The sequence below is a fragment of the Eucyclogobius newberryi genome, unplaced genomic scaffold (genome assembly GCF_026437365.1).
Source record: "Eucyclogobius newberryi isolate DKJ021-1_F unplaced genomic scaffold, fEucNew1.0.hap1 SCAF_91, whole genome shotgun sequence".
In the NCBI taxonomy this organism is placed as follows: Eukaryota; Metazoa; Chordata; class Actinopteri; order Gobiiformes; family Gobiidae; genus Eucyclogobius; species Eucyclogobius newberryi.
In genome coordinates this window covers 265,001-280,039 of record NW_027316534.1, presented here as the reverse complement: position 1 = coordinate 280,039, position 15,039 = coordinate 265,001, and the positions used below count along the sequence as shown (strand labels likewise).

General features: G+C 62.4%; 1 protein-coding gene across 1 annotated transcript in view; it reads right to left on the bottom strand.

Moving 5' to 3' along the window:
• LOC140354519 (2-amino-3-carboxymuconate-6-semialdehyde decarboxylase-like) overlaps positions 1–15,039 on the bottom strand; it is a 67,256-nt gene that overhangs the window by 50,615 nt on the left and 1,602 nt on the right. Inside the window, exon 2 of the mRNA XM_072439555.1 lies at positions 13,343–13,384. Within this exon, the coding sequence (XP_072295656.1) occupies positions 13,343–13,384 (42 nt within the window). The remainder of the gene's footprint in view (positions 1–13,342; positions 13,385–15,039) is intronic.

The following is a 15,039-nucleotide window of genomic DNA, read 5'->3' as shown; positions in this document are numbered from 1 at the left end:
ACCAGGACCTGGACCAGGAACAGGGTCAGGGTCAGGACCAGGACCAGGACCAGGGTCAGGACCAGGGTCAGGACCAGGACTTGGACCAGGAACAGGGTCAGGGTCAGGACCAGGGTCAGGACCAGGACCAGGGTCAGGACCAGGACCAGAACCAGGGTCAGGACCAGGACCAGGACCAGGAACAGGGTCAGGACCAGGACCAGGACCAGGACCAGGGTCAGGACCAGGGTCAGGACCAGGACCCCAGGACAAGGACCAGGGTCAGGACCAGGGTCAGGGTCAGGACCAGGACCAGGACCAGGACCAGGACCAGGACCAGGACCAGGGTCAGGACCAGGGTCAGGACAAGGACCAGGACCAGGACCAGGGTCAGGACCAGGACCAGGACCAGGGTCAGGACCAGGGTCAGAACCAGGACCAGGACCAGGGTCAGGACCAGGACCAGGGTCAGGACAAGGACCAGGATCAGGACCAGGACCAGGGTCAGGACCAGGGTCAGGACCAGGACCTGGACCAGGACCAGGGTCAGGACCAGGACCAGGACCAGGAACAGGGTCAGGACCAGGGTCAGGACCAGGGTCAGGACCAGGACCAGGAACAGGGTCAGGACCAGGATCAGGACCAGGAACAGGGTCAGGGTCAGGACCAGGGTCAGGACCAGGACCAGGACCAGGACCTGGACCAGGACCAGGGTCAGGACTAGGACCAGGGTCAGGACCAGGACCAGGGTCAGGACCAGGGTCAGGACCAGGGTCAGGACCAGGGTCAGGACTAGGACTAGGACCAGGACCAGGACCAGGACCAGGACCAGGGTCAGGACCAGGACCAGGACCAGGACCAGGGTCAGGACCAGGACCAGGACCAGGACCAGGGTCAGGACCAGGACCAGGACCAGGACCAGGGTCAGGACCAGGACCAGGACCAGGACCAGGGTCAGGATCAGGGTCAGGACCAGGACCAGGACCAGGACCAGGACAAGGACCAGGACCAGGACAAGGACCAGGGTCAGGACCAGGACCTGGACCAGGGTCAGGACCAGGGTCAGGACCAGGACCAGGGTCAGGACCAGGACCAGGGTCAGGACCAGGACCAGGGTCAGGACCAGGACCATGACCAGGACCAGGGTCAGGACCAGGGTCAGGACTAGGACCAGGACCAGGACCAGGGTCAGGACCAGGGTCAGGACCAGGACCAGGGTCAGGACCAGGGTCAGGACTAGGACCAGGACCAGGACCAGGACCAGGACGAGGACCAGGGTCAGGGTCAGAACCAGGACCAGGACCAGGACCAGGACCAGGACCAGGGTCAGGACCAGGACCAGGACCAGGACCAGGACTAGGACCAGGGTCAGGACCAGGACCAGGGTCAGGACCAGGGTCAGGACCAGGACCAGGACCAGGACCAGGACCAGGACTAGGACCAGGACCAGGACCAGGACCAGGGTCAGGACCAGGACCAGGGTCAGGACCAGGACCAGGACCAGGGTCAGGGTCAGGACTAGGACCAGGGTCAGGACCAGGACCTGGACCAGGGTCAGGGTCAGGACCAGGACGAGGACCAGGACCAGGGTCAGGACCAGGGTCAGGGTCAGGACCAGGACCTGGACCAGGGTCAGGGTCAGGACCAGGACCAGGACCAGGACCAGGGTCAGGACCAGGGTCAGGGTCAGGACCAGGACCTGGACCAGGGTCAGGGTCAGGACCAGGACCAGGACCAGGGTCAGGGTCAGGACCAGGACCAGGACCAGGGTCAGGACTAGGACCAGGGTCAGGACCAGGACCAGGACCAGGGTCAGGACCAGGGTCAGAACCAGGACCAGGGTCAGGGTCAGGACTAGGACCAGGGTCAGGGTCAGGACCAGGACCAGGACCAGGACCAGGGTCAGGACCAGGGTCAGGACCAGGGTCAGGGTCAGGACAAGGGTCAGGGTCAGGACCAGGGTCAGGACCAGGACCTGGACCAGGAACAGGGTCAGGGTCAGGACCAGGACCAGGACCAGGGTCAGGACCAGGGTCAGGACCAGGACTTGGACCAGGAACAGGGTCAGGGTCAGGACCAGGGTCAGGACCAGGACCAGGGTCAGGACCAGGACCAGAACCAGGGTCAGGACCAGGACCAGGACCAGGAACAGGGTCAGGACCAGGACCAGGACCAGGACCAGGACCAGGACCAGGACCAGGGTCAGGATCAGGGTCAGGACCAGGACCCCAGGACAAGGACCAGGGTCAGGACCAGGACCTGGACCAGGACCAGGGTCAGGACCAGGACCAGGACCAGGACCAGGACCAGGGTCAGGACCAGGACCAGGACCAGGACCAGGACCAGGACCAGGGTCAGGACCAGGGTCAGGGTCAGGACCAGGGTCAGGACCAGGGTCAGGACCACGACCAGACCAGGGTCAGGGTCAGGACCAGGACCAGGACCAGGACCAGGACCAGGACCAGGGTCAGGACCAGGACCTGGACCAGGGTCAGGACCAGGGTCAGGACCAGGACCAGGGTCAGGACCAGGGTCAGGACTAGGACCAGGACCAGGACCAGGACGAGGACCAGGGTCAGGACCAGGGTCAGGGTCAGGACCAGGACCAGGACCAGGACCAGGGTCAGGACGAGGACCAGGACCAGGACCAGGACCAGGACTAGGACCAGGGTCAGGACCAGGACCAGGGTCAGGGTCAGGACCAGGACCAGGACCAGGACCAGGACCAGGGTCAGGACCAGGACCAGGACCAGGACCAGGACCAGGACTAGGACCAGGGTCAGGACCAGGACCAGGGTCAGGGTCAGGGTCAGGACCAGGGTCAGGACCAGGACCAGGACCAGGACCAGGACTAGGACCAGGACCAGGACCAGGACCAGGGTCAGGACCAGGGTCAGGACCAGGACCAGGGTCAGGACCAGGGTCAGGACTAGGACCAGGACCAGGACCAGGACCAGGACCAGGGTCAGGACCAGGGTCAGGACTAGGACCAGGACCAGGACCAGGACCAGGACGAGGACCAGGGTCAGGACCAGGGTCAGGACCAGGACCAGGACCAGGACCAGGACCAGGGTCAGGACCAGGGTCAGGGTCAGGGTCAGGACCAGGACCAGGACCAGGACCAGGACCAGGACCAGGACCAGGGTCAGGACCAGGACCAGGACCAGGACCAGGACCAGGACTAGGACCAGGGTCAGGACCAGGACCAGGGTCAGGACCAGGGTCAGGACCAGGACCAGGACCAGGACCAGGACTAGGACCAGGACCAGGACCAGGACCAGGACCAGGGTCAGGACCAGGACCAGGGTCAGGACCAGGACCAGGACCAGGGTCAGGACCAGGACCAGGGTCAGGACCAGGACCAGAACCAGGGTCAGGACCAGGACCAGGACCAGGACCAGGACCAGGGTCAGGACCAGGGTCAGGACCAGGACCCCAGGACAAGGACCAGGGTCAGGACCAGGGTCAGGGTCAGGACCAGGACCAGGACCAGGACCAGGACCAGGACCAGGGTCAGGACCAGGGTCAGGACAAGGACCAGGACCAGGGTCAGGACCAGGACCAGGACCAGGGTCAGGACCAGGACCAGGGTCAGGACCAGGGTCAGAACCAGGACCAGGACCAGGGTCAGGACCAGGACCAGGACCAGGACCAGGGTCAGGGTCAGGACCAGGAACAGGGTCAGGACCAGGACCAGGACCAGGACCAGGAACAGGGTCAGGACCAGGATCAGGACCAGGACCAGGGTCAGGACCAGGACCAGGGTCAGGATCAGGGTCAGGACCAGGACCAGGGTCAGGACCAGGACCAGGACCAAGACCTGGACCAGGACCAGGGTCAGGACTAGGACCAGGGTCAGGACCAGGACCAGGGTCAGGACCAGGGTCAGGACCAGGACCAGGACCAGGACCAGGGTCAGGACCAGGACCAGGACCAGGACCAGGACCAGGGTCAGGATCAGGGTCAGGACCAGGGTCAGGACCAGGGTCAGGACCAGGACCAGGGTCAGGACCAGGGTCAGGATCAGGACCAGGACCAGGGTCAGGACCAGGACCAGGACCTGGACCAGGACCAGGACCAGGACCAGGACCAGGACCTGGGTCAGGACCAGGGTCAGGGTCAGGACCAGGACCAGGACCAGGACCAGGACCAGGACCAGGACCAGGGTCAGGACCAGGACCAGGACCAGGACCAGGGTCAGGACCAGGACCAGGACCAGGGTCAGGACCAGGGTCAGGACCAGGACCAGGACCAGGACCAGGACCAGGGTCAGGACCAGGACCAGGACCAGGGTCAGGACCAGGGTCAGAACCAGGACCAGGACCAGGGTCAGGACCAGGACCAGGACCAGGACCAGGAACAGGGTCAGGACCAGGACCAGGACCAGGACCAGGACCAGGACCAGGACCAGGACCAGGACCAGGACCAGGACCAGGGTCAGGATAAGGGTCAGGACCAGGACCAGGACCAGGGTCAGGACTAGGACCAGGGTCAGGACCAGGACCAGGACCAGGACCAGGACCAGGACCAGGACCAGGGTCAGGACCAGGGTCAGGACCAGGACCATGACCAGGGTCAGGACCAGGACCATGACCAGGGTCAGGACTAGGACCAGGGTCAGGACCAGGGTCAGGACCAGGACCAGGGTCAGGACTAGGACCAGGGTCAGGACCAGGACCAGGACCAGGACCAGGGTCAGGACCAGGGTCAGGACCAGGACCATGACCAGGGTCAGGACCAGGACCAGGGTCAAGACCAGGGTAAGGACCAGGACCAGGACCAGGGTCAGGACCAGGGTCAGGGTCAGGACCAGGACCAGGACCAGGGTCAGGACCAGGGTCAGGACTAGGACCAGGGTCAGGACCAGGACCAGGACCAGGACCAGGACCAGGACCAGGACCAGGACCAGGAACAGGGTCAGGACCAGGGTCAGGGTCAGGACCAGGGTCAGGACCAGGACCAGGACCAGGACCAGGACCAGGACCAGGAACAGGGTCAGGGTCAGGACCAGGACCAGGACCAGGACCAGGAACAGGGTCAGGACCAGGAACTGGACCAGGGTCAGGGTCAGGACCAGGGTCAGGACCAGGACCAGGACCAGGGTCAGGACCAGGGTCAGGGTCAGGACCAGGACCAGGGTCAGGACCAGGACCAGGACCAGGACCAGGGTCAGGGTCAGGACCAGGACCAGGACCAGGACCAGGGTCAGGACCAGGACCAGGGTCAGGACCAGGACCAGGACCAGGACCAGGACCAGGGTCAGGACCAGGACCAGGACCAGGACCAGGGTCAGGACCAGGACCAGGACCAGGAACAGGGTCAGGACCAGGACCAGGACCAGGGTCAGGGTCAGGACCAGGACCAGGACCAGGGTCAGGACCAGGAACAGGACCAGGAACAGGACCAGGAACAGGGTCAGGACCAGGACCAGGACCAGGGTCAGGACCAGGACCAGGACCAGGAACAGGGTCAGGACCAGGACCAGGACCAGGACAGGGTCAGGACCAGGACCAGGACCAGGACCAGGACCAGGGTCAGGGTCAGTGTCAGGACCAGGACCAGGGTCAGGGTCAGGGTCAGGGTCAGGACCAGGACCAGGGTCAGGACCAGGACCAGGACCAGGACCAGGAACAGGGTCAGGACCAGGACCAGGACCAGGGTCAGGACCAGGACCAGGACCAGGGTCAGGGTCAGGGTCAGGGTCAGGACCAGGACCAGGGTCAGGACCAGGACCAGGACCAGGACCAGGACCAGGGTCAGGACCAGGACCAGGGTCAGGACCAGGACCAGGACCAGGACCAGGACCAGGACCAGGAACAGGGTCAGGACCAGGAACTGGACCAGGGTCAGGGTCAGGACCAGGGTCAGGACCAGGACCAGGACCAGGGTCAGGACCAGGGTCAGGGTCAGTGTCAGGACCAGGGTCAGGACCAGGGTCAGGACCAGGACCAGGACCAGGACCAGGACCAGGACCAGGACCAGGACCAGGAACAGGAACAGGGTCAGGACCAGGACCAGGAACAGGGTCAGGACCAGGACCAGGGTCAGGACCAGGAACAGGGTCAGGACCAGGGTCAGGACCAGGGTCAGGACCAGGACCAGGACCAGGGTCAGGACCAGGACCAGGACCAGGGTCAGGACCAGGACCAGGACCAGGGTCAGGACCAGGGTCAGGACCAGGACCAGGACCAGGACCAGGACCAGGACCAGGACCAGGACCAGGACCAGGGTCAGGGTCAGGACCAGGACCAGGACCAGGACCAGGACCAGGGTCAGGACCAGGGTCAGGACCAGGACCAGGACCAGGGTCAGGACCAGGACCTGGACCAGGAACAGGGTCAGGGTCAGGACCAGGACCAGGACCAGGGTCAGGACCAGGGTCAGGACCAGGACCTGGACCAGGAACAGGGTCAGGGTCAGGACCAGGGTCAGGACCAGGACCAGGGTCAGGACCAGGACCAGGACCAGGACCAGGACCAGGACCAGGACCAGGGTCAGGACCAGGGTCAGGACCAGGACCAGGGTCAGGACCAGGACCAGGACCAGGACCAGGACCAGGACCAGGACCAGGACCAGGACCAGGGTCAGGACCAGGACCAGGACCAGGACCAGGGTCAGGACCAGGACCAGGACCAGGGTCAGGACCAGGGTCAGGACCAGGACCAGGACCAGGACCAGGACCAGGACCAGGGTCAGGACCAGGACCAGGACCAGGGTCAGGACCAGGACCAGGACCAGGACCAGGAAGAGGGTCAGGACCAGGACCAGGACCAGGACCAGGACCAGGACCAGGACCAGGGTCAGGATAAGGGTCAGGACCAGGACCAGGGTCAGGACTAGGACCAGGGTCAGGACCAGGACCAGGACCAGGACCAGGACCAGGACCAGGACCAGGACCAGGGTCAGGACCAGGGTCAGGACCAGGACCATGACCAGGGTCAGGACTAGGACCAGGGTCAGGACCAGGGTCAGGACCAGGACCAGGACCAGGGTCAGGACTAGGACCAGGGTCAGGACCAGGACCAGGACCAGGACCAGGACCAGGGTCAGGACCAGGGTCAGGACCAGGACCATGACCAGGGTCAGGACCAGGACCAGGGTCAAGACCAGGGTAAGGACCAGGACCAGGACCAGGGTCAGGACCAGGGTCAGGACTAGGACCAGGGTCAGGACCAGGACCAGGACCAGGACCAGGACCAGGACCAGGACCAGGACCAGGAACAGGGTCAGGACCAGGGTCAGGGTCAGGACCAGGACCAGGGTCAGGACCAGGACCAGGACCAGGACCAGGACCAGGAACAGGGTCAGGGTCAGGGTCAGGACCAGGACCAGGACCAGGAACAGGGTCAGGACCAGGACCAGGACCAGGACCAGGGTCAGGGTCAGGGTCAGGACCAGGACCAGGGTCAGGACCAGGACCAGGACCAGGACCAGGACCAGGGTCAGGGTCAGGACCAGGACCAGGGTCAGGACCAGGACCAGGACCAGGACCAGGACCAGGACCAGGGTCAGGACCAGGGTCAGGGTCAGGACCAGGACCAGGGTCAGGACCAGGACCAGGACCAGGGTCAGGACCAGGGTCAGGGTCAGGACCAGGACCAGGGTCAGGACCAGGACCAGGACCAGGACCAGGACCAGGGTCAGGGTCAGGACCAGGACCAGGGTCAGGACCAGGACCAGGGTCAGGACCAGGACCAGGACCAGGACCAGGACCAGGACCAGGGTCAGGGTCAGGACCAGGACCAGGGTCAGGACCAGGACCAGGGTCAGGACCAGGACCAGGACCAGGACCAGGACCAGGAACAGGGTCAGGACCAGGACCAGGGTCAGGACCAGGACCAGGACCAGGACCAGGACCAGGGTCAGGACCAGGACCAGGACCAGGGTCAGGGTCAGTGTCAGGACCAGGACCAGGACCAGGACCAGGACCAGGACCAGGGTCAGGACCAGGACCAGGACCAGGGTCAGGGTCAGTGTCAGGACCAGGACCAGGACCAGGACCAGGACAAGGAACAGGGTCAGGACCAGGACCAGGACCAGGACAGGGTCAGGACCAGGACCAGGGACAGGGTCAGGACCAGGACCAGGACCAGGACAGGGTCAGGACCAGGACCAGGGTCAGGACCAGGACCAGGACCAGGACCAGGACCAGGACCAGGGTCAGGACCAGGACCAGGACCAGGACCAGGGTCAGGGTCAGTGTCAGGACCAGGGTCAGGACCAGGACCAGGGTCAGGACCAGGACCAGGACCAGGACCAGGAACAGGAACAGGGTCAGGACCAGGACCAGGAACAGGGTCAGGACCAGGACCAGGGTCAGGACCAGGACCAGGACCAGGGTCAGGACCAGGACCAGGGTCAGGACCAGGACCAGGACCAGGGTCAGGACCAGGAACAGGGTCAGGACCAGGGTCAGGACCAGGACCAGGACCAGGACCAGGGTCAGGACTAGGACCAGGGTCAGGACCAGGACCAGGACCAGGACCAGGACCAGGACCAGGACCAGGACCAGGACCAGGACCAGGAACAGGGTCAGGACCAGGGTCAGGGTCAGGACCAGGACCAGGGTCAGGACCAGGACCAGGACCAGGACCAGGACCAGGACCAGGAACAGGGTCAGGACCAGGAACTGGACCAGGGTCAGGGTCAGGACCAGGGTCAGGACCAGGACCAGGACCAGGGTCAGGACCAGGGTCAGGGTCAGGACCAGGACCAGGGTCAGGACCAGGACCAGGACCAGGGTCAGGACCAGGACCAGGACCAGGGTCAGGACCAGGACCAGGGTCAGGACCAGGACCAGGACCAGGACCAGGGTCAGGACCAGGACCAGGGTCAGGACCAGGACCAGGACCAGGACCAGGACCAGGGTCAGGGTCAGGACCAGGACCAGGGTCAGGACCAGGACCAGGACCAGGAACAGGGTCAGGACCAGGACCAGGACCAGGGTCAGGACCAGGACCAGGACCAGGACCAGGGTCAGGACCAGGAACAGGACCAGGAACAGGGTCAGGACCAGGACCAGGGTCAGGACCAGGACCAGGACCAGGACCAGGACCAGGGTCAGGACCAGGACCAGGACCAGGGTCAGGACCAGGACCAGGACCAGGAACAGGGTCAGGACCAGGACCAGGACCAGGACATGGTCAGGACCAGGACCAGGGTCAGGACCAGGACCAGGACCAGGACCAGGACCAGGACCAGGGTCAGGGTCAGTGTCAGGACCAGGACCAGGACCAGGACAAGGAACAGGGTCAGGACCAGGACCAGGAACTGGACCAGGGTCAGGACTAGGACCAGGACCAGGACCAGGGTCAGGACCAGGACCAGGACCAGGACCAGGACCAGGGTCAGGGTCAGGGTCAGGGTCAGGACCAGGACCAGGGTCAGGACCAGGACCAGGACCAGGACCAGGGTCAGGGTCAGGGTCAGGGTCAGGACCAGGACCAGGGTCAGGACCAGGACCAGGACCAGGACCAGGACCAGGAACAGGAACAGGGTCAGAACCAGGACCAGGAACAGGGTCAGGACCAGGAACAGGGTCAGGACCAGGGTCAGGACCAGGACCAGGGTCAGGACCAGGACCAGGACCAGGACCAGGGTCAGGACCAGGACCAGGACCAGGACCAGGACCAGGAACAGGAACAGGGTCAGGACCAGGACCAGGACCAGGACCAGGGTCAGGACCAGGACCAGGACCAGGACCAGGGTCAGGGTCAGGACCAGGGTCAGGACCAGGACCTGGACCAGGACCAGGACCAGGGTCAGGACCAGGGTCAGGACCAGGACCTGGACCAGGACCAGGGTCAGGACCAGGACCAGGACCAGGGTCAGGACCAGGACCAGGGTCAGGACCAGGACCAGGACCAGGAACAGGGTCAGGACCAGGGTCAGGACCAGGACCAGGACCAGGACCAGGACCAGGACCAGGACCAGGGTCAGGGTCAGGACCAGGACCAGGACCAGGACCAGGGTCAGGACCAGGGTCAGGACCAGGGTCAGGACCAGGACCTGGACCAGGAACAGGGTCAGGGTCAGGACCAGGACCAGGACCAGGGTCAGGACCAGGGTCAGGACCAGGACCTGGACCAGGAACAGGGTCAGGGTCAGGACCAGGGTCAGGACCAGGACCAGGGTCAGGACCAGGACCAGGACCAGGACCAGGGTCAGGACCAGGACCAGGACCAGGGTCAGGACCAGGGTCAGGACCAGGACCAGGACCAGGACCAGGACCAGGACCAGGGTCAGGACCAGGACCAGGACCAGGGTCAGGACCAGGACCAGGACCAGGACCAGGAAGAGGGTCAGGACCAGGACCAGGACCAGGACCAGGACCAGGACCAGGACCAGGACCAGGGTCAGGATAAGGGTCAGGACCAGGACCAGGACCAGGGTCAGGACTAGGACCAGGGTCAGGACCAGGACCAGGACCAGGACCAGGACCAGGACCAGGACCAGGGTCAGGACCAGGGTCAGGACCAGGACCATGACCAGGGTCAGGACTAGGACCAGGGTCAGGACCAGGGTCAGGACCAGGACCAGGACCAGGGTCAGGACTAGGACCAGGGTCAGGACCAGGACCAGGACCAGGACCAGGACCAGGGTCAGGACCAGGGTCAGGACCAGGACCATGACCAGGGTCAGGACCAGGACCAGGGTCAAGACCAGGGTAAGGACCAGGACCAGGACCAGGGTCAGGACCAGGGTCAGGACTAGGACCAGGGTCAGGACCAGGACCAGGACCAGGACCAGGACCAGGACCAGGACCAGGACCAGGAACAGGGTCAGGACCAGGGTCAGGGTCAGGACCAGGACCAGGGTCAGGACCAGGACCAGGACCAGGACCAGGACCAGGAACAGGGTCAGGGTCAGGGTCAGGACCAGGACCAGGACCAGGAACAGGGTCAGGACCAGGACCAGGACCAGGACCAGGGTCAGGACCAGGACCAGGACCAGGACCAGGACCAGGGTCAGGGTCAGGACCAGGACCAGGGTCAGGACCAGGACCAGGACCAGGACCAGGACCAGGGTCAGGGTCAGGACCAGGACCAGGGTCAGGACCAGGACCAGGACCAGGACCAGGACCAGGACCAGGGTCAGGACCAGGGTCAGGGTCAGGACCAGGACCAGGGTCAGGACCAGGACCAGGACCAGGGTCAGGACCAGGGTCAGGGTCAGGACCAGGACCAGGGTCAGGACCAGGACCAGGACCAGGACCAGGACCAGGGTCAGGGTCAGGACCAGGACCAGGGTCAGGACCAGGACCAGGGTCAGGACCAGGACCAGGACCAGGACCAGGACCAGGGTCAGGGTCAGGACCAGGACCAGGGTCAGGACCAGGACCAGGGTCAGGACCAGGACCAGGACCAGGACCAGGACCAGGAACAGGGTCAGGACCAGGACCAGGGTCAGGACCAGGACCAGGACCAGGACCAGGGTCAGGACCAGGACCAGGACCAGGGTCAGGGTCAGTGTCAGGACCAGGACCAGGACCAGGACCAGGACCAGGACCAGGGTCAGGACCAGGACCAGGACCAGGGTCAGGGTCAGTGTCAGGACCAGGACCAGGACCAGGACCAGGACAAGGAACAGGGTCAGGACCAGGACCAGGACCAGGACAGGGTCAGGACCAGGACCAGGAACAGGGTCAGGACCAGGACCAGGACCAGGACAGGGTCAGGACCAGGACCAGGGTCAGGACCAGGACCAGGACCAGGACCAGGACCAGGACCAGGGTCAGGACCAGGACCAGGACCAGGACCAGGGTCAGGGTCAGTGTCAGGACCAGGGTCAGGACCAGGACCAGGGTCAGGACCAGGACCAGGACCAGGACCAGGAACAGGAACAGGGTCAGGACCAGGACCAGGAACAGGGTCAGGACCAGGACCAGGGTCAGGACCAGGACCAGGACCAGGGTCAGGACCAGGACCAGGGTCAGGACCAGGACCAGGACCAGGGTCAGGACCAGGAACAGGGTCAGGACCAGGGTCAGGACCAGGACCAGGACCAGGACCAGGGTCAGGACTAGGACCAGGGTCAGGACCAGGACCAGGACCAGGACCAGGACCAGGACCAGGACCAGGACCAGGACCAGGACCAGGACCAGGAACAGGGTCAGGACCAGGGTCAGGGTCAGGACCAGGACCAGGGTCAGGACCAGGACCAGGACCAGGACCAGGACCAGGACCAGGAACAGGGTCAGGACCAGGAACTGGACCAGGGTCAGGGTCAGGACCAGGGTCAGGACCAGGACCAGGACCAGGGTCAGGACCAGGGTCAGGGTCAGGACCAGGACCAGGGTCAGGACCAGGACCAGGACCAGGGTCAGGACCAGGACCAGGACCAGGGTCAGGACCAGGACCAGGGTCAGGACCAGGACCAGGACCAGGACCAGGGTCAGGACCAGGACCAGGGTCAGGACCAGGACCAGGACCAGGACCAGGACCAGGACCAGGGTCAGGGTCAGGACCAGGACCAGGGTCAGGACCAGGACCAGGGTCAGGACCAGGACCAGGACCAGGAACAGGGTCAGGACCAGGACCAGGACCAGGGTCAGGACCAGGACCAGGGTCAGGACCAGGACCAGGACCAGGACCAGGACCAGGGTCAGGACCAGGACCAGGACCAGGGTCAGGACCAGGACCAGGACCAGGAACAGGGTCAGGACCAGGACCAGGACCAGGACATGGTCAGGACCAGGACCAGGGTCAGGACCAGGACCAGGACCAGGACCAGGACCAGGACCAGGGTCAGGGTCAGTGTCAGGACCAGGACCAGGACCAGGACAAGGAACAGGGTCAGGACCAGGAACTGGACCAGGGTCAGGACTAGGACCAGGACCAGGACCAGGGTCAGGACCAGGACCAGGACCAGGACCAGGACCAGGGTCAGGGTCAGGGTCAGGGTCAGGACCAGGACCAGGGTCAGGACCAGGACCAGGACCAGGACCAGGGTCAGGGTCAGGGTCAGGGTCAGGACCAGGACCAGGGTCAGGACCAGGACCAGGACCAGGACCAGGACCAGGAACAGGAACAGGGTCAGGACCAGGACCAGGAACAGGGTCAGGACCAGGAACAGGGTCAGGACCAGGGTCAGGACCAGGACCAGGGTCAGGACCAGGACCAGGACCAGGACCAGGACCAGGAACAGGAACAGGGTCAGGACCAGGACCAGGACCAGGGTCAGGACCAGGACCAGGACCAGGGTCAGGACCAGGACCAGGACCAGGAACAGGGTCAGGACCAGGACCAGGACCAGGGTCAGGACCAGGGTCAGGACCAGGACCAGGGTCAGGGTCAGGGTCAGGACCAGGACCAGGACCAGGACCAGGGTCAGGACCAGGACCAGGACTCGGGTTCTGACTCACATTCTGAAGCTGCAGCTGGACGAAACCTCCGTATCCATATCTCTGAGACAAAGAGAGACAGTCATTAAAGAGACACATCACCACCAGCAGATGGCGCTAGTCGTAAATGTCCTGTACGTGATGTTTAGTCGTAAATGTCCTGTACGTCATGTTTAGTCGTAAATGTCCTGTACGTGATGTTTAGTCGTAAATGTCCTGTACGTGATGTTTAGTCGTAAATGTCCTGTACGTGATGTTTAGTCGTAAATGTCCTGTAAGTCATGTTTAGTCGTAAATGTCCTGTACGTGATGTTTAGTCGTAAATGTCCTGTACGTCATGTTTAGTCGTAAATGTCCTGTACGTCATGTTTAGTCGTAAATGTCCTGTACGTGATGTTTAGTCGTAAATGTCCTGTACGTGATGTTTAGTCGTAAATGTCCTGTACGTGATGTTTAGTCGTAAATGTCCTGTACGTGATGTTTAGTCGTAAATGTCCTGTACGTCATGTTTAGTCGTAAATGTCCTGTACGTCATGTTTAGTCGTAAATGTCCTGTACGTCATGTTTAGTCGTAAATGTCCTGTACGTGATGTTTAGTCGTAAATGTCCTGTACGTGATGTTTAGTCGTAAATGTCCTCTACGTGATGTTTAGTCGTAAATGTCCTGTACGTGATGTTTAGTCGTAAATGTCCTGTACGTGATGTTTAGTCGTAAATGTCCTGTACGTCATGTTTAGTCGTAAATGTCCTGTACGTCATGTTTAGTCGTAAATGTCCTGTACGTCATGTTTAGTCGTAAATGTCCTGTACGTGATGTTTAGTCGTAAATGTCCTGTACGTCATGTTTAGTCGTAAATGTCCTCTACGTGATGTTTAGTCGTAAATGTCCTGTACGTGATGTTTAGTCGTAAATGTCCTGTACGTCATGTTTAGTCGTAAATGTCCTGTACGTGATGTTTAGTCGTAAATGTCCTGTACGTGATGTTTAGTCGTAAATGTCCTGTACGTCATGTTTAGTCGTAAATGTCCTGTACGTGATGTTTAGTCGTAAATGTCCTGTACGTGATGTTTAGTCGTAAATGTCCTGTACGTGATGTTTAGTCGTAAATGTCCTGTACGTGATGTTTAGTCGTAAATGTCCTGTACGTCATGTTTAGTCGTAAATGTCCTGTACGTGATGTTTAGTCGTAAATGTCCTGTATGTGATGTTTAGTCGTAAATGTCCTGTACGTGATGTTTAGTCGTAAATGTCCTGTACGTCATGTTTAGTCGTAAATGTCCTGTACGTCATGTTTAGTCGTAAATGTCCTGTACGTGATGTTTAGTCGTAAATGTCCTGTACGTGATGTTTAGTCGTAAATGTCCTGTACGTCATGTTTAGTCGTAAATGTCCTGTACGTGATGTTTAGTCGTAAATGTCCTGTACGTCATGTTTAGTCGTAAATGTCCTGTACGTGATGTTTAGTCGTAAATGTCCTGTACGTCATGTTTAGTCGTAAATGTCCTGTACGTCATGTTTAGTCGTAAATGTCCTGTACGTGATGTTTAGTCGTAAATGTCCTGTACGTGATGTTTAGTCGTAAATGTCCTGTACGTCATGTTTAGTCGTAAATGTCCTGTACGTGATGTTTAGTCGTAAATGTCCTGTACGTCATGTTTAGTCGTAAATGTCCTGTACGTGATGTTTAGTCGTAAATGTCCTGTACGTGATGTTTAGT